This window comes from Rhinoderma darwinii, chromosome 2 (genome assembly GCF_050947455.1).
Source record: "Rhinoderma darwinii isolate aRhiDar2 chromosome 2, aRhiDar2.hap1, whole genome shotgun sequence".
In the NCBI taxonomy this organism is placed as follows: domain Eukaryota; kingdom Metazoa; phylum Chordata; class Amphibia; order Anura; family Rhinodermatidae; genus Rhinoderma; species Rhinoderma darwinii.
In genome coordinates, this window is record NC_134688.1 from 411,987,012 (window position 1) to 412,013,877 (window position 26,866).

Genomic DNA, 26,866 nt, shown 5'->3' on the forward strand with positions numbered 1-26,866 from the left:
CCTAGACGTAGTACCTGGCAGATCCCTAACACCGCCCCTGGCTTAATTGACGTCCCACAGGCCGGGCCCGGGATATGTCATTATAAGTCCGCTCCGGTGCCACGTGGATGAAATCAAGGCCAGTACACCTCACTTCATTGTGCATGTGCCAGATACTCTGGGAGCTGGTGGATGATTTCCTATTAATCTCATAAATTCATTTCAGTGTTGTTTTTATAGCAAAATATACCTGAAACAGTATTCAGAAGGTGCCTCAGGAGAACCTCAGTTCTAGGCACACGTGTCGATATCAGTATTCGATATCAGTATTCGATATCAGTATTATATACAGTGTACTGTAAGATCACATTGGTGGCTTTATATTATATATGCACCATGTGTGTCTCGGAAATACTGTGAAGGCTTTAACTCACAGCTGGCATTCCACCATTTACAGGTCCAGAAACATTGTCAGTGACATTCATAAGGGCTCGCCACATTCAACTTATATGGCTCTGAAAAACAATGGCCCCTGGGACAGATGCCTTGGATAATTCTGAGATCAAGTTACTGAACTTTTCCAACCTTACATCTATTGTCTAAACTTGGAACAAACGTATTTAATCCTGAGTGACACTATAAAAAGACAATCACTATGGATTCAGCTGGCTTGATCATTGGCATTGAGGGGGCAAGGGAACAGCAGCAACATGGTAAGACTTACTAGTTACATTTGACAGCATTTAACCTTCATATTGTCTACCATATTGCATGTTGGTTTTATATTCATATGCAATTTGTAATGGGTATGTTTGCTACTATACTAAGTTAATGAATGTCAAAATAGTATGCTTAATTTTATAATATAAACATATTAGATTTGCATATTGGGAAGTCGAGTAAAGGCTCTGTTCACACATTTGTGGTGCACGTCTGGCGTATTTGCCGGAAAATCTCCCGACATATATGAGTTTCAACATATGCAAGTATATACTATTACTATACAATTGCATACGTCAACCATTGACGCCCTTAAAAATAAAAACTCATATTGTAGGGTATGCGTCTTTTTTTTTTTTTTCTGGGATACCTTTTTATTGACAAGATGTATGCCATAAGAAAACTCTTTTGGCACATAGTTGGTCCATAGAAGTCTATGGATATGTTCGGTCGGCAGCATTATCCCAACAAGCGTAGTGTGAACAGAGGAACATTGAGGAAATATAATATATTTACAATCACAATTTGGGGTCCAGTGTTGAATAAATTAAGTAATAGCGTTCAGAAGTACAATTGGTAATATGGTTTCTTGTATATTGTCATGAATTTAGATCATCATACTAAGTAGCTATATTAAACATACGGTGTGTGACATGGTCTAATGATAATTTCATTTCAATAAATGAAGGTATATTTTAGTTGGTCACTGGTACTACCCAGAGACCAGAGAAATCTAAGACTATGTACCCATAATGTTAAAGCATTTTTCTACCTAAGCCATTATTTGTAAATCTTCTATTAATTCTTATAAAAACAATGAGGATTGTTCTAGGTTTTTCCTAGCAAAACAGGAATATTTCATGTTCATGGATGTCTTCTTGACTATTTTTGATGTGTAGTCATATTAAACAGGATGTCATGTCAGCCCTAATGATCCTTTTTAGACTCTGTTCACACTTGCACTATGGGTTTACATCAGGGTTTCTGTCAAGGTTTTGAGTCTTTTTTTTATGGCAATAACAGTGCTATGTCTTCAGCTCTATTCTTGTCATCCAAAAAAACCAGAACCTCAATGGACCTTATTAAAGTTAATAGGGTCCATCAGTATCTATTTTGATGTATCCAAATATTGGAAAATGGATCTGTCACAGCATTTATGGCCATATTATAAATGGAAGCCATGATCGTAAGGTGAATAGAGGCTAAAAGCATGTCTGTTTTAAAACATTCTTGTAAAATGTTAAGGGGGTATCATCCATTCAATTAATGCTTCCATTTCTCTGCAATGGCACTGCAGGAAATCTTGGCATTAACATTGTGGTTTTCTCATCTATTAGATCTGATCACACGGGGTTTCACCAATGGACCGGCTTTACTCTGAGGACCTCACACTCTTTAAAAATGTCTAAATTGTTTAGTCCTGACCAAGGTGCATTCTGAATAAAACGCAATAGAAGAGAATGAGTGCGTTATTCTCTTGACATAGATTGTGTTCATTGATTCTTTTAGTTATAAGATAGTCAACCCCCAATGATCCAACTAGGTAACGATTTGATATCACAGGTCAGTGCCTGTAACATGGGGTCTGCATGTGAAAAAAATATTTTAGTCAACTTTTTTGTAGTTCAATAACTACTGCATGTTAGTAGTTCAATAACTACTGCATGTTACGTTGAACATAAAGAGAATACTACAAATGCAATACACATAGCATAACTTTAAAACTTCCCTAGATATGTTACCTATAATTATGAGTAATTACTTAATTTTTCTCTGAGTTGCCACTATGGGCTTAGTGGAATTATTTTTGATAGATCAGAAATGCATCAAATAATATAAGCTACTCTCAATTCAGTTATGTGTCAACAGGTTTTATTGAACCCTGAAGCTTAAACCTGACGTACAGGGAACAAATGCGTGTGTAAATCCACACTATGTAGCTAGTTGATACTTATTTTATTTAAAAAAAAATGTAAACTAATTACTGTCTTGTACAGCCCGATCCCATAAGTTTAATATACATAATAGGCAATGGCATACCATCAAACAAGACCTAGTTCTGCTGGTACAGGATGTAGTTGCTGTTTAACATGTCTCTAATTGTCTCAATTTACATGGAAAAGTATTAAAGGCTCTTTTAGAAAGAGATAGTTCAGTTTTAAAGGCTATGTACACCTTCGAATCTTTTTATTTGTAATAAAAAATGTTTATCAGCGTGTTTTCTGCAACTTTCTAAATACATTTTATTAAAAATTGAATACATTTTTGAGAATAAATTGAATTTAACTTTTTGAGATACAGCTGCTTTGTATCCTGTATACAGAGCAGCTGTATCGTGCGCTGGGACCTGAATCCGTCAGGTCAGTGGCACTGACTGGTTCAGTGACAGCGGGTCCTGCGTGTCTCTGACGCGCAGGATCCACCTGTTATTGAGCACATCTAAGTTATGAATTTAGATGTGATCGGTAATAGCTTGATCCTGCGTGTCAGAGACACACAGGACCCGGTGACACTAAACCCCTCAGTGCCACTGACCTGACGGATACAGGTTTCAGCGCTATATACATCTGATCTGTATACAGGATACAAAGCAGCTGTATCTCAAAAAGTAAAAATAATTTTCAATAAAAGGTATTTAGAAAGTTGCACAAAACACACTGATAAACATTTTTATAAAAAAAAAACAACCTGATTTCAAAGGTGTACATAGCCTTTAAGATCAAACAAAAAGATATTCTAATACTTTACAAAGATCATTGGTCTTGACTTATAACCTATCTATGATTTGGGTGGAACAGTGAGTTATTAATTACCCTTATTAATGAGAAGGCACCATTTAAATTGAGGATCACAAGTCAGAAGAGTTCAGTTTGCCATTTATGGCAGTCTGTGCTCTGCGGGGGGAATCTCTATTATTAGAGCACTTGCAATTGTTAAGGGAGTATCTGGAGAGTGACAGTACAGGGGTACTTGAATTTGTGTGCTGGCAGTGCCCTATCTCGATCACAGACCTGCACACAGAACTTCAAAAGAAGGCAATAGAACTACTGATGTAGAGTAGAAAACTCACCTGTCTTAAAACGTCACCTTTCTGGTTACATTTTAGTTCCGACACTTGGATTACTAAAGACAAGAAGTCCCAGTGTTGGAATAGGCATAAATGAATCCACGTTTTGTACTCATGAAAACATGATTACAGTACGGGACAGTTGTCCCGCAGCGAGGCAGGGACTCCTAGCGTCGTACATAACTATGATGCTAGGAGCCCGGCTCCCTGCAGTGTGTTCGGTCCGGGACTTGCGGCCGAAATACGTTCCGTCCTTTATGGACCGAACATGCTCCTGTGGATCCAGCCTCAGAGGCCGTTTTCCCTTGAAAACAGCTCTGTATTTTACAGCCGTTTTTAGTTAGCCGTGTGAACATACCCTTGGAATGAAAGCGTTGACCTAGTCTGGCCTCTTTGATTCAAGCTAATTCAAATTTTGTTCCACAGGTCAAAATTAATTGGGTGATTTTGAGATATTTTTTATGTATTTATTTTTTTCTGCCTCTTTGATAGATGAAAATGGATAAAATGCTCAAAAATGAAATAATTGTATTTGTCTTAGCATTAGAAGGATGTGGAAAAAGCTGATAATTGTTTTTATAATCCTCTAGAAATGTTCAAGTAGTAATTATGTCAAATGAACTCTGCTGGGAATTTGTTCTTTCTGATGTCTGAAGGGATTCTTCAATATTACAGAAATGTTGAAGGCATCGTAATATTTCAAATGGTTGGTAAATCTACTTTCAAAGGATTAGTCCGCACAAAAGCAGCAGAGTGAAAATAATTACATGTTTAGCTTGAGCTGTTGGATACTGACAAACAGTAATGACGTGTGCAATGAGACCACACAAATTTACTGAGCGGAGGCTGTGTTGTTTTAAGTAGAACACTGGAATGTAACTGAGGGTGACATAAAAGTATTCTCTATTTTTATATTCCATGAGCCCAGGGAGGGTTTATTGAACTTGGCGACACTTCGGAGTGAGCTGTGTATGCAGGAGGATTTTGGGGGGAGTGATTCATATGTCTGAAAATAGATGCTCTTCTGATAAACTGTCTGGAATGTACCACCTGAGCTGCGAAATCAACATGTCCCTGTAAAAATAATAGACATCACAGGAAAGGAAAGTTCATGGCAGAAGTTTCTAGAAAGAGTCCTTGAAGTTCTAGACAGTCTAAAGCTTAGTTCTCGGAGGTTAGACGTGTTTGTGAGCTGTGGGAGTAATTATTTTTTTCGTTCATTTTCATCAAGAACTTTACTTTTACTCTGGTTATTACCTTTCATATATATTTCTCTTTAAATAATATCCTTCTTTGGCATATTGTACGACAGCTCTGATTTTAAAGATCCTCAAAAGGTTCTCTACCTTAATTTACTTTTGAGAACAATATGATTAATAACATAGGGACAGATGGACATGACAGCTGCTAAAGCTGCCTTTCTCCTTACCTGCCCCCAATCCAGCTTTGAAGTATATAGCCAGGTCATTTGAGACAGACTTGTTGCTATGGAAACACTGCCTTACAACTACAGTGTGTCCCTAGCAACCAGGCGCAATCTCAAGGTACTCCATACTTTAGTTCAAGACTGAATTGATACTAACTGAGGGAAAGAAGGGGTACAGAAAACTTGGCAGTATTTAAACCACACTTTAATTGCTCTCGTTTACTGCTATGTTAATAAAATTTTATAAACGTTATTGTCCAGTCTCTTACCTGGACAGTCATTATGACTAGGGACTACAAAAATTAAAATATACAAAAAACCCTCTCCTCTGTTCCCTTGCAATGCCCCTTTTAAAAATAAAACAATTTAAGGCTGGGTTCCCACGGGTCCAATATGCTGCGTAAAAATCACGCAGCGTGTCCGACCTGGAACCCGCAGTACATTCCATCCGAAAAAACGCACCACAATGTGATTTTCTGCTGCGGAAAGCAGTGGTAAAAAATGCTCATACTTATCTAGGCCGTTGTTATGGCGACGCGTCCTTCCTGTGCAGACCGGTCCGGCATCCCTGGATGATGCTGCAGCCCATGTGACCACTGCAGCCTGTTATTGGCTGCAGCGGATGTCACATGAGATGTAACGTCATCCAGGCCGGCCTTCTGTGATGACGTTCCTTCCCATGTAACCTCCGCTACAGCCTGTGATTGCCTGCAGCACTCACATGGGATGCAACGTAATCCCAGGAGGCCGGACTTGGCGAAGAAACACAGACTCCTGAGTAAGTATGTTTTTTGTTCTTTTTCCGTAGTTGTGATTTTTGCGGCATAATCGCTGCGAATACGCCTCAAAAGTCGCAACACTTGGCTTTCTGTTGCGGGATTTGCATCCCCATTCAATTTAATGGGGAAAACCCGCAACGGAAGATCAACTAAAACACGACATAAATTGACGTTCTGCGGATTTAAATTACGCACCGCAGGTGAATTTATTAACATTTACACTGCGTTTTTCTAAATCTCGTCCACTTTGCTGATACTGTAAATGTTGTTGAATTTCCACACAGAATTCCATTGCGGAAATTCCACAGCGTTTACGCTACATGTGAACCCGGCCTAAATCCTCAACTCTCCTCCAACCCATTATTTATGTTTCAATTCCCGGCTTCTGAATGGAGGAGGTGGGCAGACACTGGGGAGTGATGTCACCGCTCCATATTACCGCCAGGATCTCAGTATCGGCTAACAGCTATAAACAGAATAAAGCTAATCATCCCTGACATCATATCTAAAGTTAATATCACACCGAACAGTCACTTTAAGATATTTCGCTGTCCTTACATGTTATACCTATTTAATATAACACCATGTTGTCTGAGTATTAAAGGCAAAATGTTAGTGATAAGCACGATATACTGTAAAGATGACAAGTGGGCAATAAATGTGGCACGTTTTACATATGTACCTCAACCTCTATTACTGGAGATCTCTGACATAAAATTGAAACAGCCTATTGATTTGAATAGTCTTGGTGCTCAAGACAACAGTCAGGGATTTCCAATAATAATATTTTTTGGGCTTTCTATCGTTTTGGGCAATAATCTGAGGTCACATGTCACAGATGTATAAAATATTAGAAAATGACTTTTGGTTGAATTTCCTCTTTAAGTATTTAAAATTTAGAGCCATTTTACATTAAATATTAGTAAATTGCATACACAGGAAGGCATTTAGAATTTGACCAAAAATTTCTAATGGCAGCTTTGCCTTTCCGTGTTCAAAATTGATCCAACGATCTGTCATGTATTCAAATAAATCATATTAGTTGATAGGTGCTGGACTCTAAATAAATGCAATGTTTGCTGCTGCGTCCAGTCTCGAAATTATACTACAAATGGACACGTTCAGACATGTCGAAATTGCTGTGGAATCCTGCTGCGAACAGTCCGCAGTGGAAATCCGCAGGAGACTTTTTTCCAGGTTGTATATAACATATACATTGGATCAGGGAATTGAGTATAAGCGGGCAATAAGTAGAATTGATCTAATGTTTTGGAGCTAATGGATCGGTCGACACTGAATCCAAATGAATAAATCAAATAGAAATAAATAAATTTGTATTTTATAGCAATGTAAATAACATTGACCCTCCGACAACATAAACCATATGTATATTTGTCTCATGATAATACCCCATTAATTATATGACCAGAACGGAGTATTTTAACATGTTATCCCTCGCATTAAAGTAATTTAGATTTATTTTGCACATAAATATGTCAAGCCAGAACTCCTCCCGTAGACGCTGAGCAATTATAAAATAGAAGTCTAAGCCATTAGATAGTTCAGCAGAACAATATCCTATAAAACTGCAACCACCCTCAATGATTTTGTCGTCTAGAGATTAGGAGTAGCATGGGGAGACAGTTAGGCTCTTGCTTGCATGAGAACGTGCGGTCACACCCAGATCTCTCACTGCTTTATGTGTTATTTTAATTTATGATGTTTAATAAGCATGTGTGTTTAGCAGTCTTAACCTGTGAATCAAATAATGTGCAGCTCTTCTTCTATAGTATTGGTTATAAAAGACGCCTCCATTTACACTTTCACCTAGAATGCTTTAGAATCAGTCGCACAACCAAAATGAGTGTTGAACTTTGCACTGCCGTTTAATTGATTCATTATTAAGAAAAAAAGTTGTTGATACAAAGTATTAGGAGAAACAGCTGAAATCACAGATCGTGTGTGTTCTGTACATGACTTGAAATACATGGTGGTGTCATTATCTGAGCATATAGCGGCAAAAGTACAAGAGTGTAAAAGAGGTTGCATTTGGAATTTTAATGGTTCATCTGTGAAAAGTTGCTATGAGACTGGATTTGTGGGAATTTATCCATTTTTGCTTGGAAAAAAAGTCAAGTGATGCAGAAACAACATATTGCAGCCTAGACAAGTGTATGTTATCCAGTTAAATGGGAAATTTGGTCCAAAAACAAAAATGTTATTCTAGGTTGAATTTCCATCTTGCTTCCATCCTCTGAGCAGCGGTGAAATAAAAGGCGTTGTATTATGAACCAGGTCCCTATCGCTGGATTGGCCCAGAAAAACAGTTCAATGAGGTATTACCTACCTATGGGTATAAGAACATCAAGGGTGTTTGTAACGTCCTACTGCTTTTCTCCACTTTTCTCCCGTTTCTGAAGTAGTCACAGGGAGCATAGTTGTGAAGTTTTACCACAATCCTCTTCCACTATCTCTATAAAAATGATATGGCCTGTTGGACCCTTCTGCACTCTGATACTGTATATCAGCTGTGACATGGAGCAAGGTTTGACATCTCAGCTCCATCTTTTTTCAGGATAATAAGAGAGGTAAAATGCTACATATTAGGGAAGGTTCATACCACATTTAGGGATTATGTTTGGTGGGACACTTTGAAATAGTCCATCGACTGTATTCCTGTGTAGCGGCATGCGTCTGGCATTGACTCTAATTCAAAGACACGTGTACTGTGGGTTATACATCGTATTTTGCATACTGTTGTATTGAAAAGTATAGTTGACAGCGTTCTTCAATACAGTTCAGGCAATGGTTCTGTTGTACTGTATACCGGGAAAATGTATGCCAGGAAATTATAAGTTATAATTGTAAATTCTTAAAATTGTGAAAATCAAAAACACTATATCGCCCCGTTGCTTTACTTACATTTGTTCCTGAATGTTGGTCATCTGTGAATCTTGGTTAATTTAGCAAAACACACATAATAAGATCAACCATGATTATATTTATCAGCAACTAGATACCTGTATTCATCAATGACAAGGTGATAACTTCAGATGTCTGTTTTTGTTTTTTGTTTTGTTAAGTCTCCCAAGAAAGCAAAAAAGAAAGTTGAAGGAGCTGGATCCAATGTGTTCTCCATGTTTGATCAAAGCCAGATCCAGGAATTTAAAGAGGTAACTATGGTGATATTCATAAAATACTTACTCCTATCACCTTGAATTTCCAACTAGAGGTCAACTCTGGCATTTCCATTGATATGGATCTTATTTTGCAGAAACAAATGAGTCTATTAGCAATAATACGCGTCATAAATCCTTATTGAAGACATATACGTTTTCTAACATTGACGCACAATCTAATTTTCCTATCAAACAAACTCTCGGGTCAATTTAATAGAAAGACAACTAATCTATCAGTATGGGTTTTTATGGAAATTTGAGCTGCCCCTCAAGCACATCAGATTATCAGCAGGTCTTAATGAAATTGGTCGGCTCTGCCAACATTTGTCTAATGTGAATTTTACACGAGTAACATTGGCTATGTATTATGCACCTAAAAAAAATATTCTGAAACTAATACTATATAAAAAAGCACAAACAATGCAAATACCATTAGTATTAGGGAACATTTCACTACATTGTATATGCGGTGCAATTTTGGCTCATTTTAGTTCACGCTGGATAGACTCCAGTACACAATTAGATACAGCCTACATTAACACTATACGGGACTTGATGAGGCCAGAATATTTAAAGCTATAATGGCATACCACACTAACTAAAACGGCTCCTTAGATTAAAACAACAGTTATAGTTTGTAACATGATCAAATAATTGTGTAGTCTGCAAATGCTTTGTGGTTCCGGAGTCTGTGCAAAAACCGTTAGGCTAATAGGAGAAGTAATTTTGTGATGTGCGTTTGGTGTACTGTGTCATTATAGATTTGGGTATTGTTGTCTATTCAACTCCAATAGAGAGTTAATGCTGTATCTAATCGTATATTGGCACCGATCCAGCAGCATATTGTGCCTAGTATTAATTTAGTTCAGGGAACTTGGGGTGTGTTAATTGTATTTTAATTAAACCCCTTGTCAGGATTCATTAGCATACTAAACGTGCGTAATTCACAGAGGCTTTGTTTGTTGCTTATTTTTAACTGAAAGTGAAATGTGTCACAGGCTGTAAGCGAGGATCAGAGAGGATGGGAGATCCTGCGGATCTTACTAATGCTGTGCTGTTTTCTTGTCACTAGGCCTTCACCATTATGGACCAGAACAGAGATGGCTTCATTGATATAGGAGACCTGAGAGACACATTTGCTGCTCTAGGTAAAAGAAAAGTGATATCTAAATCAAATTCACATGCTCAAGTATGTAGGAAATGATTATACTTAAACTGAAGCTGCGTGAGTCAAAGGAGATATGTCAAAGTCAGTGAGCCAAAAGGGAAGTCTGCCAAATTGATTTAATGTGAGCCTCTTGTTTATGGGTTTGGAACTACTATGTGTTTAGTGAAGCACAGTTTTACTTGTTACATTTTGCTACAACACAATTACATACTAGTCATAATCTCTCTCTCCTTTATCAGTAATGTTCTCTATAAGCTGAGCAATGACATTGACAGAGGGCTTTACTTTCTTAAATTCCAAGCTGTTATGATTTTTCCAAGTTTCTAGTTATAAAGTTCATCTTAGAGGACAGAGCGGTTTCTGCCTAAAATTAGCATTATATATACTGTACGTTTCAAAATTTGTGTATCTGTTACACAGTGACACATTTCATTCACAAAGCACAAGTCTAGTGCACTTCTAAGTGTTTTTAAGAGCTAAGTCATATATTTTGGTAGTTTGGATGACACGTTCTCAACGTTGTCCTAAACCCAACAACTAATGCCTATGATGACACAAACATTGACAACCAAATATGCAACTCAGCTCTCTACTCACTGAAATATCTCAACAAGGAGATGAACAACCGGAGCAGGTAAAAAAGAGGTGAAATCCTCAACACCACAAAAAACAGAGACAAAATGATAGTTTTTTACCGCTCAGACGGTTGTAGATGTACAGTCTGAAGTGTCCATCAAAGGTTTGACCTTCCCCCAGCTAGCATGCAGAAAAAACGATCCAAATTTCCACTGGTGTGTATATCTCGCTGGTACTTGTGGTTCCACACAGAAGTGAAACTGCAGAAATGCAACTGCTTGCTGTGTATATCCTCGTACGTGATGTTCTAAATCTCCAACAAGGGAGAAAAAGGAGATAGTGCACTACCTTTTGGAAACTACAAATTCCACGACTTTATTCCATACTTACAAAAATGGATATAGATAAAAGCATAAGATAAGCTCTTGTAACACGCCAAATAATGCAACCCGACCCTGGGTTTCGCCCTTCTGGCTTCCTCTGGGGCATCAATGCTATAGAGACCACCAGCTGTTAGCCCTTACTTTGCCCATCACTTTTTAGAAATCATAGCTTTCCAATGACATTCTATCTAAGAAGGCGTCTATTTGTTAGGCGGTTATGCCTCAAGATCTAAAATAGTACCACTTGTAATGAATAAACAGGTGAGAATATATATATATATATATATATATATATATATATATATATATATATATATACATATATATACATACAATTAAACCAAATGAGAGGTCAATATATATATATAGGATATTTAGACATTACAAATCTGTCACAGACTCAGGGGTGGTCTTCTCAAAAAGGTGGTGGCCTCTTGTAGAGGTTCCACTGTATATAAGAATTAAGTTGATGATTTATTATTTTAAAATGATTCGTTGATAATCTTTCGCAGACATTAAAAGGTTAATCTAATTCACAGATATGGTATTTGTTATCTCCTAGTCAAAACATGAATGTGCCAATACGGTCCTGTAACTAATTTAGAAATATTTCCGACCACCAATGTAGTCCCTATTGGCAGCTAATATATACGGGGTGGGCCATTTATATGGATACACCTAAATAAAATGGGAATGGTTGGTGATATTAACTTCCTGTTAGTGGCACATTAGTATATGGGAGGGGGGAAACTTTTTAAGCTGGGTGTTGACCATGGCGGCCATTTTGAAGTCGGCCATTTTGTATCCAACTTTAGTTTTTCCAATGGGAAGGGGGTCATGTGACACATCAAACTTATCGAGAATTTCACAAGAAAAACAATGGTGTGCTTGGTTTTAATGTTACTTTATTTTTTCATGAGTTATTTACAAGTTTCTGACCACTTATAAAATGTGTTCAAAGTGCTGCCCATTGTGTTGGATTGTCAATGCAACCCTCTTCTCCCACTCTTCACACACTGATAGCAACACCGCAGAAGAAATGCTAGCACAGGCTTCCAGTATCCGTAGTTTCAGTTGCTGCACATCTCGTATCTTCACAGCATAGACAATTGCTTCAGATGACCCCAAAGATAAAAGTCTAAGGGGGTCAGATCGGGAGGCATTTCTTCTGCGGTGTTGCTATCAGTGTGTGAAGAGTGGGAGAAGAGGGTTGCATTGACAATCCAACACAATGGGCAGCACTTTGAACACATTTTATAAGTGGTCAGAAACTTGTAAATACCTCATGAAAGAATAAAGTAACGTTAAAACCAAGCACACTGTTGCTTTTCTTGTGAAATTCTCGATAAGTTTGATGTGTCACATGACCCTCTTCCCATTGAAAAAACTAAAGTTGGATACAAAATGGCCGACTTCAAAATGGCCACCATGGTCAACACCCAGCTTGAAAAGTTTCCCCCCTCCCATATACTAATGTGCCACACACAGGAAGTTAATATCACCAACCATTCCCATTTTATTTAGGTGTATCCATATAAATGGCCCACCCTGTAGTTGCAGCCCAGTAGCTGGCTTCTAATCAGTTTAACATTGCTTAACAGCATATGACACCAGTGCTATGGATGCCCTGTCCCAAAGTCCGGTGTCAGAACCTGGCAGGGTCAGGCAGATGCTGGGACCCACTGGAGCGGAGATGACCCACTGCTGCTCTCTGCTCTGTATTTAGGTATCCTGCATTTAGGCATCTCTCACATAGGACAGTAGGAGAAACTACACAGGACGCTGCTGTGTTCTTACATGCTACGTAGATTCTCCTACAAAGGACAATGAGCGAGGGGCCCCCCGACCCTCTGACAGTGCTCGGGGGTAGCCGCTATACACCTAACATTTATTTAGGCTTGTACCAGGTCTCAAACTCAGCACCTGCTGTATGGGAGGCAAAAATACAGTGAGCCACAGGCTGCCCTGTTGTCTATGAAAGGATTTACTACGCCTAAATGTCTCAATAGTATTCTTCTTCACAGGCATAATTTACTGGTATATACAGATACCTATGTCTATATATTACAGTACATTATAGATGAAAATAAAATCAAAAGTAATAGTTAAAAAAAATTCTGTAATGTTACTAATAATAATTGCAAAAAAATAAATAAAAAATACACTTTATTAAATAAGCATATCAGTAAATTACATACATATTTGGTGTCCCCGTAACCGTAATAACCCATGGAATACAGTGAACATATTAGTTTGAGTGATCAGTAAATAACGTAAATAACAATTATGCAATTGCTTCTTTTGTGCATTTAACCCATAATGAAGTTAATAAAAAAATAAAACAATTACTAATGTATGTGTTAAAATGGCACCCCAAAAAAAACCCACAGTCTCGCAAACAAAATAGACCTGAAATAGCGACGTTGACGTAAAAATAAAAGACTTATGGCTGTTCTATCTGTTATGGCTATAATTTTCGGAAGGCAAAAACAAAATAATTATTTTGGCTATTTGAACCAGAGTATAAGTACAAGTACAACATTCAGGGTATGTTCACACACTTAACAAAAAACGTCTGAAAATACGGATCTGTTTTCAAGGGACAACAGCTACTGATTTTCAGCCGTTTTTTTTATCAAACTCGCGTTTTTGCAGCATTTTTCACGGCCGTTTTTGGAGTCAATGAAAAACGGCTCCAAAAACGGCTCAAAAAATGACACGCACTTCTTAGTGGGTGTTTTTTAACGCGGCCGTTTTTCAAAACGGCAGTGTAAAAAAATGCCCCGTCGGAACAGAACGCCTTTTTTCCCATTAAAATTAATGGACAGATGTTTGGAGACTTTCTGCTTCCGATTTTTCGGCCGTTTTTCGAGGTGTAAATGCCCCGAAATACGCCTGAAAACACTACGTGTGATCATACCCTTACATTTTCCAGCAATAAAAGGGTTAAATTACAAATTTTGTGGCACACAGCTGCCTCTCTTCTTTTTAGGGTATGTTCACATGTGTGTGTTTTTGAGGGGTTTACGTTCTTTGTTAAAAATTGCAGGCAAACATATTTAGTTAATTTTTACCTAAAAAAAAGGAGCAAAAAAACAGACAAAAACTTCAATGGCGACATTATTGTTGTAAAGTATACTTGGGGGAAGAAAGAAGTTCCACTGTGAATTTATCGCCGAAGTGCCACGTAAACCTGAGACTGGACCTGCCTGCCCCCATCCCCAGATTCACAGGGTGCCAATCTTCCTCCTATACATCAACCTATATATTGATGAAAGCTTTTATATACATTTGAAAATGTAGAAGAGCTTAAAAAAGTACTTGTATTAGCTTACTGGGTACTTTATTTTATGGGTAGCCACTACGTTCCTGGCCGCTATTGGGTCACTTCATTAGTGTCTTAATGCAAGTCTACATCAACTCACATCAAGCCTCTCATAGACTGACCGGATTCAGGGAGTCGGAATGGAGATCACGTGACCCAACGGCAACTGGAAACAGATCGGCTGCCTGTAAAATAATCACACAGTAATCCAATGCACCGGACTACCTTGCACATGAGTATTTTTTGTGAGCTTCTGACTGCAGACAGATCTTCAAGCAGACAAATTATGAATTCTGGGTAAATGTTAGAATTCAAATGCAGGCATCACATCATATCAAGATATCACAAGTGACAAGATGTCAAGTGTGCCAACAATATGGTGCACATTTGATAACATTTATTTATTTTTCAGTTCTGTTTTTCAGTTATTTCCGATACTCTTTTCTTTTATAATAATGTATGGCCCCTATATATCTGAAAATATTGCAATATTGAAACCTACATATCTGAAAAGACTGCAATATTGATCCCTACATACCTGGAGGGATTGGATAACGCTGAATCAGGGGCGTACACAGGATGTTGTGAAGGAAGGGGTTCATAGGGACAGTTATGCATATGAAATGCACACCCGTACCTGCAGAAACTTTAAAGGCGATGTAAACTCATGAAGTCTTTTTTTTTTCACTAAAACAATGTATTATATTGTTTAATGACACTTTGTAATTGTTTTTTATTTTAAAAAAATATTACTTTTTGAGATACAGATTATATGTATCCTGGATATATAGAAGCTGTGTCTTGCGCTGAAACCTAAGGGTATGTTCACACGCTGAGAGGCAGTTACGTGTGAAAAGACAGACTGTTAACAGCTGCCTCGTTTCACACGTAAAAGCTCCTCCTCGTAATTTACGAGGCGTCTGAGACGCTCGTAAACCTTGAGCCGTGCTTCATTGATTTCAATGAAGAACGGCTCAAATTACGTGGCAAAGAAGTGCCCTGCACTTCTTTGCCGAGGCAGTAAATTTACGCGTCGTCGTTTGACAGCTGTCAAACAACGACGCGTAAATTACAGGTCGTCTGCACAGTACGTCGGCAAACCCATTCAAATGAATGGGCAGATGTTTGCCGACGTATTGCAGCCCTATTTTCAGACGTAAAACGAGGCATAATACGCCTCGTGTACGTCTGAAATTTGGCCGTGTGAACATACCCTTAATCCGTCAGGTCAGCGGGACTGACGGCTTCAGTGACAGCGGGTCCAGTGTGTCTCTGACTTGAAGGATCTACCGGTTATCGATCCCATCTAAGTTCATAACTTAGATCTAATCGATGAAGGGTGGATCCTGCATGTCAGACCCGCTGTCACTGAAGCTGTCTGTCCCACTGACCTGACGGATTCAGATTTCAGCGTAAGATAAAGGCTTCTATATATCCAGGATACATATAATCTGTATCTCATAAAGTAAAACATTTTTTTAATAAAAAATAATTACAAAGTTGCATTAAACAATATAATACATTGTTTTAGTAAAGCAAAAGTCTTCAAAGGTTTACATCGACATTCACTCTGCACAACTCAATTAAATGTATTGATGCTGTTTCTCCTATGCACTACTGGGTTGGCAGTGGCCATGGCATTAGACTAACGTCGGCGGAACAGGCTGACGATCATTCGCAGATTTAGGGGAAAAAAGGATCAGCATGTTGCATTTTAACATGCCTGATCCGTTGTTCTCAAGGGAGATAAGCCACCGCCAGAGGTGTAGAAGTCTTGTGGCTGTAATAGGACAGAAGTTAATGTGAGCTAGTTACTGTTCTGCTCCTGCTAGCCTTCCATCCCTCCCTACTAGTAAAAGAACAAAAAACACTGAAGCATGTACCCTTTCCCTTCAAACAGCTGATCCGCGAGGGTGCCAAGAAGCGAACCCCCCTACCCGATCTAATATTAATGGTTTGCAAGGATCCAAAGCCATTAGACAATGACTACAGTCAGTTTGGTTAATGGTTCTAAAATCTTAATTTATGTCATGATTTAAATGCTAAATTTGCAGATGCAGCATTTAAACTAGGGCCCCACTGCGACAAGACAATGCCTATTAGTCGGGGTAATATTGTATGATTGCCACAACCGTGCCGTGTCTTCTACGTCTTCCTGTGGAAAAAAATACAAGCATGGCCTGCATCTTTTTTTCCTTAGGAAAGCATTGAAGTTGCACAGAGGTGGGTTCCTAGCCTTTTTTTTGGGAAATCAGAAGACTGAGGGAAGAATCAGTTTACTATATAAGGCTTGTTACCCTTATATGTATTAAAACGACAAGGCGGCACTATATGCCCATAGGCAAAGGAGGGGCATTACTTGCCAGAGAAGGAAGGCACCAAAAATTAAAGAGATTAAACCAAGGTCCATCACCCAATAGCACAAGATGATTTAGATTGCAGAGCAGATGGATGCGGCTTGTACCAAGAGGCCAGGATAATGGAAAGGAAACTTAAATATTGAAAACAGACATCACCAACTTTAGCAGCAATATTTGCAACCTCACACTTCCTATAGTCTTTCAGATTGCTCTTGGATCTCAACTTCACTAGTTATTGAGCCTGAGAATGAAGAAATCACCACAAAATTTGTACGCAAGCACTAATTCACAATCAAAAGAAATTCCTGACGACACGAGGAATAAATTTGTTAGATATATTGATTTAAAAGCGTTAAAAGGCCATTTCTGAGACTCTGTGATGCAACAGAAGCAAATTGAGAGCCATTGAGCGAAATTTAGAAACCTTTCTATGCCAGTTTTCTGGAGTAGAAAAGTTGCAAAAGGGCCACAGCGTCCGACACATTTCTTATAATTTCCACCAGAAAACTGACGTGCATTATAGTGGAAATCTACGCACACCCCTCCCAATTGGGCCATTCCCCCTGACCACCCAGCATGCAATTAAATAAAGTAAAAAATTTAACGAAAAAAAAAATGCTCACCACCTCGCTCCTCTTCTTCCCTCCTATTCCCCTTATCATGACGTGGCTCATACAACCTCCTGACACCGGGTAGCATTAGGATGTTGTATGTGATGCTGGACTGATGAAATTTAGGGTTGCATCGTATACAAGGCCCTGAATCCGTATGAGCAGCGCTGTAATGCTGAGGGGACCCAGATGAGAAAAGAGGAGGGGTGAGGTGAGTATGGCTCATGGCCAACCTAAAAATGTGACACATTTATTAAGAGGCGTTCGCCCTTTAATAAATGTGTCGCATCTTACTTCAATTTTTCTTTTTATTAAAACTGACTTATGAAACACTAGTCTTAACAAATTCCCCCCTTTATCTTCAAGTGATCTTAAAACAGTGGTGTCCAGTTTTGGCTGATCGGCCAACACTACTCCAAGGGTTCAAGGACAACAGAACTAGATAGAGCAGCAGAAAATATCTACGTGCATTTTTAGCCTCAGCTAAGGTTGTGTTCACGACTTCACAAAAGTCATGAAATAAAACAGTTAAAAAAATGAGACGGTACCAATGTGGAAACAATTGTAATTTAAAAGTGCTGGTCTCACATTTGCAAAAAAACAAAAACCTCTTGGATGATTCCCAAGCTTTTCTTGATATAATTCTAGGTTTCCACTTTTGACTTACCTGTCAACTCTTTGGTCAACACAGACTCCATAATGAACTAAAGTTGAAAATGAAAAGTGTATTCAGCAAAGCAATGGTCCAAATCATAAAAACACATTTATATCTGAATGGCTAGAAAGTTTTGGACTGACAAAGTCAAAGTCCAGGCTTGAATTCCCTAGTGAGGCTTTGGCAGAAACTGAAACAAGCAGTTCATGCATGAAAACCTTCCAATGTGTCTGAAATAAAGCAGTTTTGCAAAGAGGAGTAGATACATTTTCTCAACAACCATGTGAAAGACTAAAATAAAATTATTGGAAGAGTTTGAGTACCATTATTGCTTTATAAGGTGGTGCAACCAGTTACAGAGGAGTTTGTAAATTTTGTTTATAGAGCAGAAACGTTTCAGTGTATCTTGAATAACAAGGGTCACTATTTTACATTTCTGAGTCAAAGTAGTAAATGACTTTTGAGAAATAACTTTATTCTATTGTACATTAATGTGCTATCTAGAAAATGTATCTATTTAGTTTTTAACTTTAAAAGTCAGAGGCGCTAACAGGGGCATTCAAGATAGAAAAATATTACAGATGTACAAAGGACAATTTAGTAGTTAGGTGAGTGAAATAACACATATATCAGAAGACATACATAAGTCATTCATGAGCATACAACATCTTGTGTGAACTAAAATACGTTATTTTTTAACAATATTGTCTGAAAATTATCCATCTTCTTGTCCATAGGGTGCATACACATATACACACTCCTAGGACTCCTGTCCATACAGACTGCTCTGTATAAGGAGGATACATTCACTTCTCTGTATGGATGTAATTCACATATCCTGTTTTTATATATATATATATATATACATATATATATATATATATATATATATATATATATATATATATATATGTGTGTGTGTGTGTGTGTGTGTGTGTGTTTTTCAATGAGACTCACCCTGCACCAGAAGTCCCTTAGAATGTTTTTTTAAACATGTTTAAGAGGTTATAGATGTGTTTTCTTTTATTAGATCTTTTCAGGAACCTTAATAATCATAGACCCCCTAAAAATGTAAACATATAGGTTTAGATCTATTATTATTAATATAGGATGCATCAATTTATGGTGAAAATGGTGCAAATTGTGCCAAATTTATTAAAGCGGCTCACTTGTTATGACAAATTTGGTACAACATGCTTGAAATTGTAGGACTTTTTTCTGCTACTTCTACCACCTCTTGGCTAGTGTACATTTATGGCAATATTATGCAAAAAATTGTGCATTTTTAAAATATATTCTGCACATTGTTTGACCATTTTAGCCACACTCATTTATCTAGACACTTTTTGAAACTATCGTGGTAAGGGTAAAAAGGGCCTAAAATGCCAAATAAATTTGGACCACACAGTGTATTCTACTTTTTTGGTGCATATTGCTTAGTAAATCTCCCCTATTGTGTGTAAAAAATATTATTCTATATATTATAAATTAGGAGAAGCAGAAAAATGTAATAATACAAACAAAAGACAAGTAATGTGTTTATCATTTACATTATTGTTCTTATGGCTCCTAATATATAATGCATGTATTTCCCAGGGACCCATCCTCATCTAAAATCTGCATATCTAATTATACACTCATTAGTTTCCTTCACGTTAATTTGTTTTATTACATCTTTAAAAACGTAACATTCTTTGTAGACATAACACTGTATCCAATCTTGTAACTACGCTCATAAATCGAATCAGTTTATTAGCAGTAGGTTGTGATAATGTTTATTTTTATTGATATTAATTAGTGTATCCAAACTCATTTAAAAGGCTGTATTGTGGATCCGTAATAAGGCATCTATAGCCTTTTATTGGCCCTCAAAATACCACAGGTCCTTCCAATTTCATACGGAGGAACATGGAGTTTTTTTCTCTACAGATACTGTTATAATATGCAACAATAAAATGCCCTATTGCATGCGTATTACAGATGTATTCTTCCCTAGAAGCAATTCTTATAGGATAAGAATATGGTGCCTCACAGAGGAACCATATGTGCCTACGGGTACGAAATATGGACCTGTAGTAACCCGTGTGTTGCTGTACATGGCTCGTGAGTCTTCCCTTTAGAGAGTTGGATTGGCATTGCTTGGAACTTTTGTTACAGTAAGGGGAAAAGCTGAACACATTTCCTGTTCTGGACATAATAACAGTCCACTTCTCCAATAGGGTACATCATTATCACAATTTCAGAAGATCAAGTGATGTTTAAAGCACTCAAAAGCTCTGAAGTTATAAAAATAATAGTAATTATAATAATAATACTAATAATAATAATAATAATAATAATAGTAGTAATTTAAACCACTGTTCTCTCTCTGGGAATTAAAGAGTTAAAACAACATTTTAATGAGGTCAACAAGGCCAAAAACAGCTCTACCCGTCTGAAGGATGCAGAATTTTAAACTAAGTGTGAACTGCTTAGAGGGAACAATGATCAATACACCCAGTGATCTTTCTATCTCAAGCTATCGATTTAACTTACAGAATAATTCTACCCAATACTTAAAACTCCATTAGGTTGAAGTTGACATTAATATCTTAACATCTCCAAGCTCCTGGCATGCTCCTGTATCTTATCCCCCCGTATATAGCTGGGTTTAGTTTTGCAGAAGCATAAGCCATGTGGGAACAGAGCTGTCACCTAACCATTTCTTCCTTTTAGTAGTTCTGTAAAAAATATCAGGATCTAAAAGATTTTACAGAGAAATTGTTACACGTCTATTATTGTTGTAGGTTTTGCCAATCGACTATGAACAAGGAGTTGGCAATCATTGGGCTGTTTATAATCACTTATATATGTCCGGCTTTAGGCTCTTTACATATCATGTACATTCGGTGTATATGTTGGAAGCACTTTCCGATGTATAGGTTGACATCCTTACCTAAATCTAGGCCAAAAGGGTGACTTTTTGGCATACATTGGACTGGTTTCTGTCGGTCTACCTTTTTCTTTTAAATGCAAAAAAAGTAGTTATTTTACAATGAGAGTCAATGACAGACAGTTTTAGGCATACAGTTGCATTTTTCTAGGACATATGTTCGGCAGCACACTTCAAACAGACCCACATGTGATGTAAACCTAACATTAGATAAGTACTAAGCTGGATATTTTCCTTACTAGTTGTTTTCTTTTTATTCAGGTCGTATCAATGTAAAGAGTGAAGAACTGGATGACATGGTGAAGGAGGCACCTGGACCCATTAATTTTACTGTGTTCCTTACAATGTTTGGCGAAAAACTCAAAGGTATGATCATAAATGTACAAAAGACAATACCAAGTAGTTCGGATTTAGGAAAATGCATTCATATTTGCCTAGGATTAATTCTTGAAGTAACCTTATTGAGAAAATAAAATAGCAGTTAATCTAGGTATGACCATTAATTGAATTAATCAAATAAAAGAATGTGTTTGACTAGTGGCTTGTCAGAACGAGTAACGTAGCACTTGATGCCTCTTATGAAACGAATACAAATAAAATACTTGTAAGACAAGTGATATCTTGACACAAGCTAATGATAGAGCATCGCCTCCACTTAGCATTCTGATGTATTTGTTACTTAATTATAGAAAGTATGTATGACATCAGAGTACACAGTGGGGCAAATTTACTATTCAAATTGTACCAGAATTCTGGCATACATGCCGTGCGCCACATCAACTGTTTTGGACACTTTTTGTTTTACATGGAAAAGGTGCGTGGCCTGTCAAAAGGGGGCACGGCTTAAAATGTGATGTCGTGCGCCAATAATGCACCAAAGTTTTGGCACAAAAAATGCAGAAATTAGGCCAACTAATAGATGGTATAAGGAAAAGAAGGTGCGCCAAATTTATCACGCAGCATGCGCCACTTTGATAAATTTTTATGCATTTTCTGACTGTCTTGTCTAGTTTACAAAGTTTAAAGGCCCTTTTACATCGTTGATCGGCGCTCGTTTGCTCCTGTCACACAGAGCTATGGATGGGGACGAGCGGACGTTACTCCGATCGCTCATCCCCATACAATATTATCATGTCGGCAGCGCGTCTCCCTGTTTATACAGGGAAATGTGCTGCCGACAAAGATAATATTTAACTTTTTTTAAAACTATACGACCAGCAGATGATCGAGTTTGCTCATTCATCTGCTGATCGCTGCCCTGTTTACACAGGGAAATTATATGAACGCTCGTCTGCTCGATAATCGCCTAGTGTAAAACCCTCTTAAAACTTAGACGCTATTAGTAAATCTTTCCCGATGATTCTTGTATCCGTATGAAAGATTTTTGATCGATTTCAAATAAGGTAATGAAGACTTTTGAGCATGAAACATACTTATATATATTCAACCTTCTAGCACTGTTGAGAGGGCTCACATCCAAGTTCATAGCTCTACATTTGGTATATTGCAAGTCACTTTGAACCACCAAGCATACGGTTAAACCTAATTTAAGAAGGTTCTTTAGTTTTAGAATCTCCTTTTTTCTAATAGCATTTAAGCAGGTCAGATGACCTTATTCTAAAGTGTCTAGGAGATGGGATGCTCAGCAAGCCATAAAAGAAGGGGTTTTCATTTGCTACCATTCCAAGGTACAAAAATTTAAATTTCAATAATTTGTTTAAGGCATTGGTTGGTGTTGCAGCTTCTAGATTATATCTGTACAGTCTGATGACAACCTGTAGATTATGAAAGGAATAACTTTTATAATAATAATAAAAAAAATTATCGTAGCCCGGACCACTGTTGATTCCTAAACTGAAGGTGTCATAGTGCTTCACATTTTATTTTATGGCATATGTCTCTGCATAGACTTAAGTTGGCATTGTTCATTAGATCAAGTTTTCCGCACCCACAGATTTTGGCGAGAATGTGATTTAATGTATATGAGGGTCTCTCCATTTTCCTCCTAGAGTGGATAAGGATCGGATATGAACCAAAATGGTTATAGGGTATGGATGAGATAGCTGCCACCCAAATGAGCATTTGTCCAACAGCTAGAACATGAGACCAGCTGTTCTATGTACGATGATAAAAATGCCATTGCATTATAGCTTGTGATAACACAAGATGATGTTCCTGTGCACTTTAAGAAGAACTTGGCAGAGTTCACTATATAGCAGCCTCCGCTGTGATGATGGGATTTCTGAGAAGAGAATCTTGCTTGTGTTATGCATTTACAATGTTGGCCAGTATGAACAGACAGGTGTTTTTGGTTCAATCCAGCTTTGTTTGTCAATTCTGCATTAAATGTAAGAAGCTTGTTATGTAATCTTCTTACACGATTTAACACAGATCATTAGCTTGCCTCGGAATTGGCAGCGATTTCTTTAAAGCAGAAGGAAGAGATGTAATTTAGAGGATAATACATCTAATTATAATATGCATATTGTTTAATGCTTCTTGAAGTCTACATGCTAATAAAACTGTTCATAGTAAACACTACAAAAATAATAATGACAACCATAATAGCATATGCAGAGTCCTTGTACTATAAAGCACTATAAAACTCTGCCAACCATGGCTGCAAAATTATTACACGGTTATTGCCGGATATTTATGTCAATGACAGGAATATAATAAACAGCGCTGAGGACATTTCACTGATAGAAAAAGACACAAACCAGAGAATAAACATTGGGGGAAATTTAGCAATAGGAACGCAGCGTGCGACAGACTCATGAACAAGTTGGAGCTGGCATTGTTTTCTGACACCTTTCTAGTTACATAGTGTTGGAAATCTTTGACTAATGAGTCATGCTAGGCGAGACCCTGAGGCTCGCCAACTTTTTACAAAACATTTGTATGTCAGACAAAGTGACACAGGTGCTTAAAAAATATGATCTTCGTCCTTAACTCCATATTTTTCAATGTATTTATGCCAGAAATATCAAATACATTGATAAATAAACCCCAATATATTTGTTTCTTCTTGCTTTAAATCTGACCAATCAGACAATACGCTGCCTCCCGGCCACTTACTGATTACATGGTTGGGAGTTACGGAAACCGCGTAACTCGATGAGCTACGCTGTTTCCGTAACTCTCATAGAATTGAATAGTAGTTACGGAAACAGTGTAGCTCGCATGCTACGCTGCTTCCGTATCTGCCATTCACTACTATGGGAGTTACGGAAACAGCATAGTTCAGCAAGTTATGCTTTTTCCGTAACTCCCGACCATATAGTCAGGAAGTGGCCGGGAGTCAGCGTGTGCACAAAAAGTTAGAATGGTGTTTAGGGAGCCCCGTTCTAGAGATAGGTGTGGGTCCCAGAGGTGGGACCCGCATCTAACTGACATTTATGACATATCATGTGGATATGTCATAAATGTCCCTCATGGGAAAACCCCTATATGGTCATACAGCATTTGGATTACAGTGGGACACCTCGAGCCACCAGGTCCTGGAACAGTTTACCAGGCAGCTAGTACAGTTAGATATTGGTCATATAAATAATATGGTCTGATGTGATTCAATCCATTTTTACTCAGTTGAAGGACCATAATCTAATTTTTGTACAGCACTTGAAGAGTTTTCTATATTCTTTTCATCATCCTCATTTGCATTCTCTCATCTGCATAATTTATGTTTATTCCTTTAGTAATACTTCATTAATATTACACCTGGTGAAAATTGGACCACAATTCACTCTAGATTATAGTTAGCTAAGCCAAGTCTCTAGCTACACTGGAGATCTAGTCTAGTCTTTTCTATTGTTTCCCCCGTAATGCCTCTAGTCACAGGGGGTCTACTCTCTAACAAAAATAGGAAAAGAAGGGGGGAGGAATCCTCCAGCTCACCTGACACTATGGGTTTGTGTCTCAATAGCGCCCGGATCCTCGTGTCGGCACACGGTCTGAAGCAGGAGAGAAATGGGTGTTTGGATCCAGCGCTGTATGCACTTTAAAACGGAAACGAATTCCAAGTTTAATGGTCCTTGTTTAAAAGTTGGTCCAGAGGTAAATAGTCCAGGTGTGGAAATAAGTGGGGAGTGATGTCCTCAAAGCCTTTGAGGACATCACTCCCCACTTATTTCCACACCTGGACTATTTACCTCTGGACCAACTTTTAAACAAGGACCATTAAACTTGGAATTCGTTTCCGTTTTAAAGTGCATACAGCGCTGGATCCAAACACCCATTTCTCTCCTGCGGTCTACTCTCTACTCTGGTCTTTTATATTGTTACCCCCATAATGACAAGCTTCACAAATGAAAGTCTTGTAACTTGGAAGAATTAAAAAAGATAATAATTTGCGACATACAAACCATTTCAATTCTTTTCATTGGGTCCTGTCAATAGCACCCTTAGCCTTGGGAGATTGCATGGCTTCAAATCAACATCCATATTATATTAAGAGTTTGTTAAGTTATTCAAGTTTAAATATGTAGTAATTTATTACTTATTAATGCCCACATGATGTAAATAATGATTTGTATCCACACAATGTCCCAAATCTCTATAACAGGGCCAAACCAGGCAAGAAAAAGAACAGTGAGTGTTGTCATAATAACGTAGGAATAAATGTATTACAGACTTCTGTCTGCTATATATTTTTCATATTCACTAAAATACCTATTATATATATTACATCTGGTAATTATTCTTTAAGTTCACAAAGACTCTATTTGTTCATACAGTATTAGAATGATTGATTTTAAGTAAGACAATTCTTTTTTAAACGGCTAAACGGTTCATTTTTATTTTTTACTTTTATTTTTTACATTAAATCAACAGTAGCGAATGCAAGGAAGACGGAGAGCTGCCTAAGTTCTGCAAATGCACATATCTACAAATCTATTTATGTAATAATAACTGCTTGATGTTTTCTATTGAGTGCTAGAAAAATGCATTTGCAGCTTGTGGAGAAAATAACTTTGATACACATCAAAAGGACCACTTTATTTACCAACTAATCAATAAAGGATGAGTTATATGTGACATTGTTTCAGACAAAGCCTGGAGAAATAGTGAGAGACAAATGTAGAACACCGCATGAAATGGTGGGAACCCAAGCTTTGTGAAATGCCTCATGTTTGCCACCGGCAGTATGATTGACAATAGGGAACTGAGCGTAAAGAGATATTGATTGAAAAGGAAAGACGCTCAGTGATCCCTTGAAGGCACATAGAACACAATCTCCAAACTACAATAATGCATCTTTCTGCCCTTAAGTATATTTGAGGAGATTTTTATTTCCTTTATCGACAGTCTGCTCAAGTGAAACTTAAGTGATGCACTTGGTTATTGAACAAGTAAATCCCAAGGAAAATGCATTTGCTTTATTGACAGCATCATACTAAAAGTAGAGCTGAGTATGTAATGAATAATAGAGCGGATAAGATGATCTGTAGTAGAATATTAATTGTTAACGTGTAAGTAGAGCACATAGCTACTTTCACATTGTTTTTTCTGCCTACATAAAAATCATGTCTTTGCCTTGTCCTACTAAAATTATTACTGTAAAATATCATAAGTTCATTCAATGAGTTGGATGTGACTGTTGCCATTTCTCAATCTGCAACTCAATGCTTTTTTATGTAAGCTTCAGTATAGGAGTCATGCAACTATAATGTTGCGCGACCAAAGTCGCGTGTAGCCCTGGGGGCA

At 37.7% G+C, this 26,866-nt stretch overlaps 1 protein-coding gene across 1 annotated transcript in view; it reads left to right on the top strand.

The window, feature by feature from the left end:
• The first annotated feature begins 663 nt into the window (after positions 1-663).
• Positions 664-26,866, top strand: part of MYL10 (myosin light chain 10) — a 35,503-nt gene continuing 9,300 nt past the window's right edge. The window contains exons 1-4 of the mRNA XM_075850814.1: positions 664-692; positions 9,055-9,144; positions 10,223-10,298; positions 21,422-21,526. Coding sequence (XP_075706929.1) covers positions 690-692; positions 9,055-9,144; positions 10,223-10,298; positions 21,422-21,526 — 274 coding nt within the window. The 5' untranslated portion in view covers positions 664-689. The remainder of the gene's footprint in view (positions 693-9,054; positions 9,145-10,222; positions 10,299-21,421; positions 21,527-26,866) is intronic.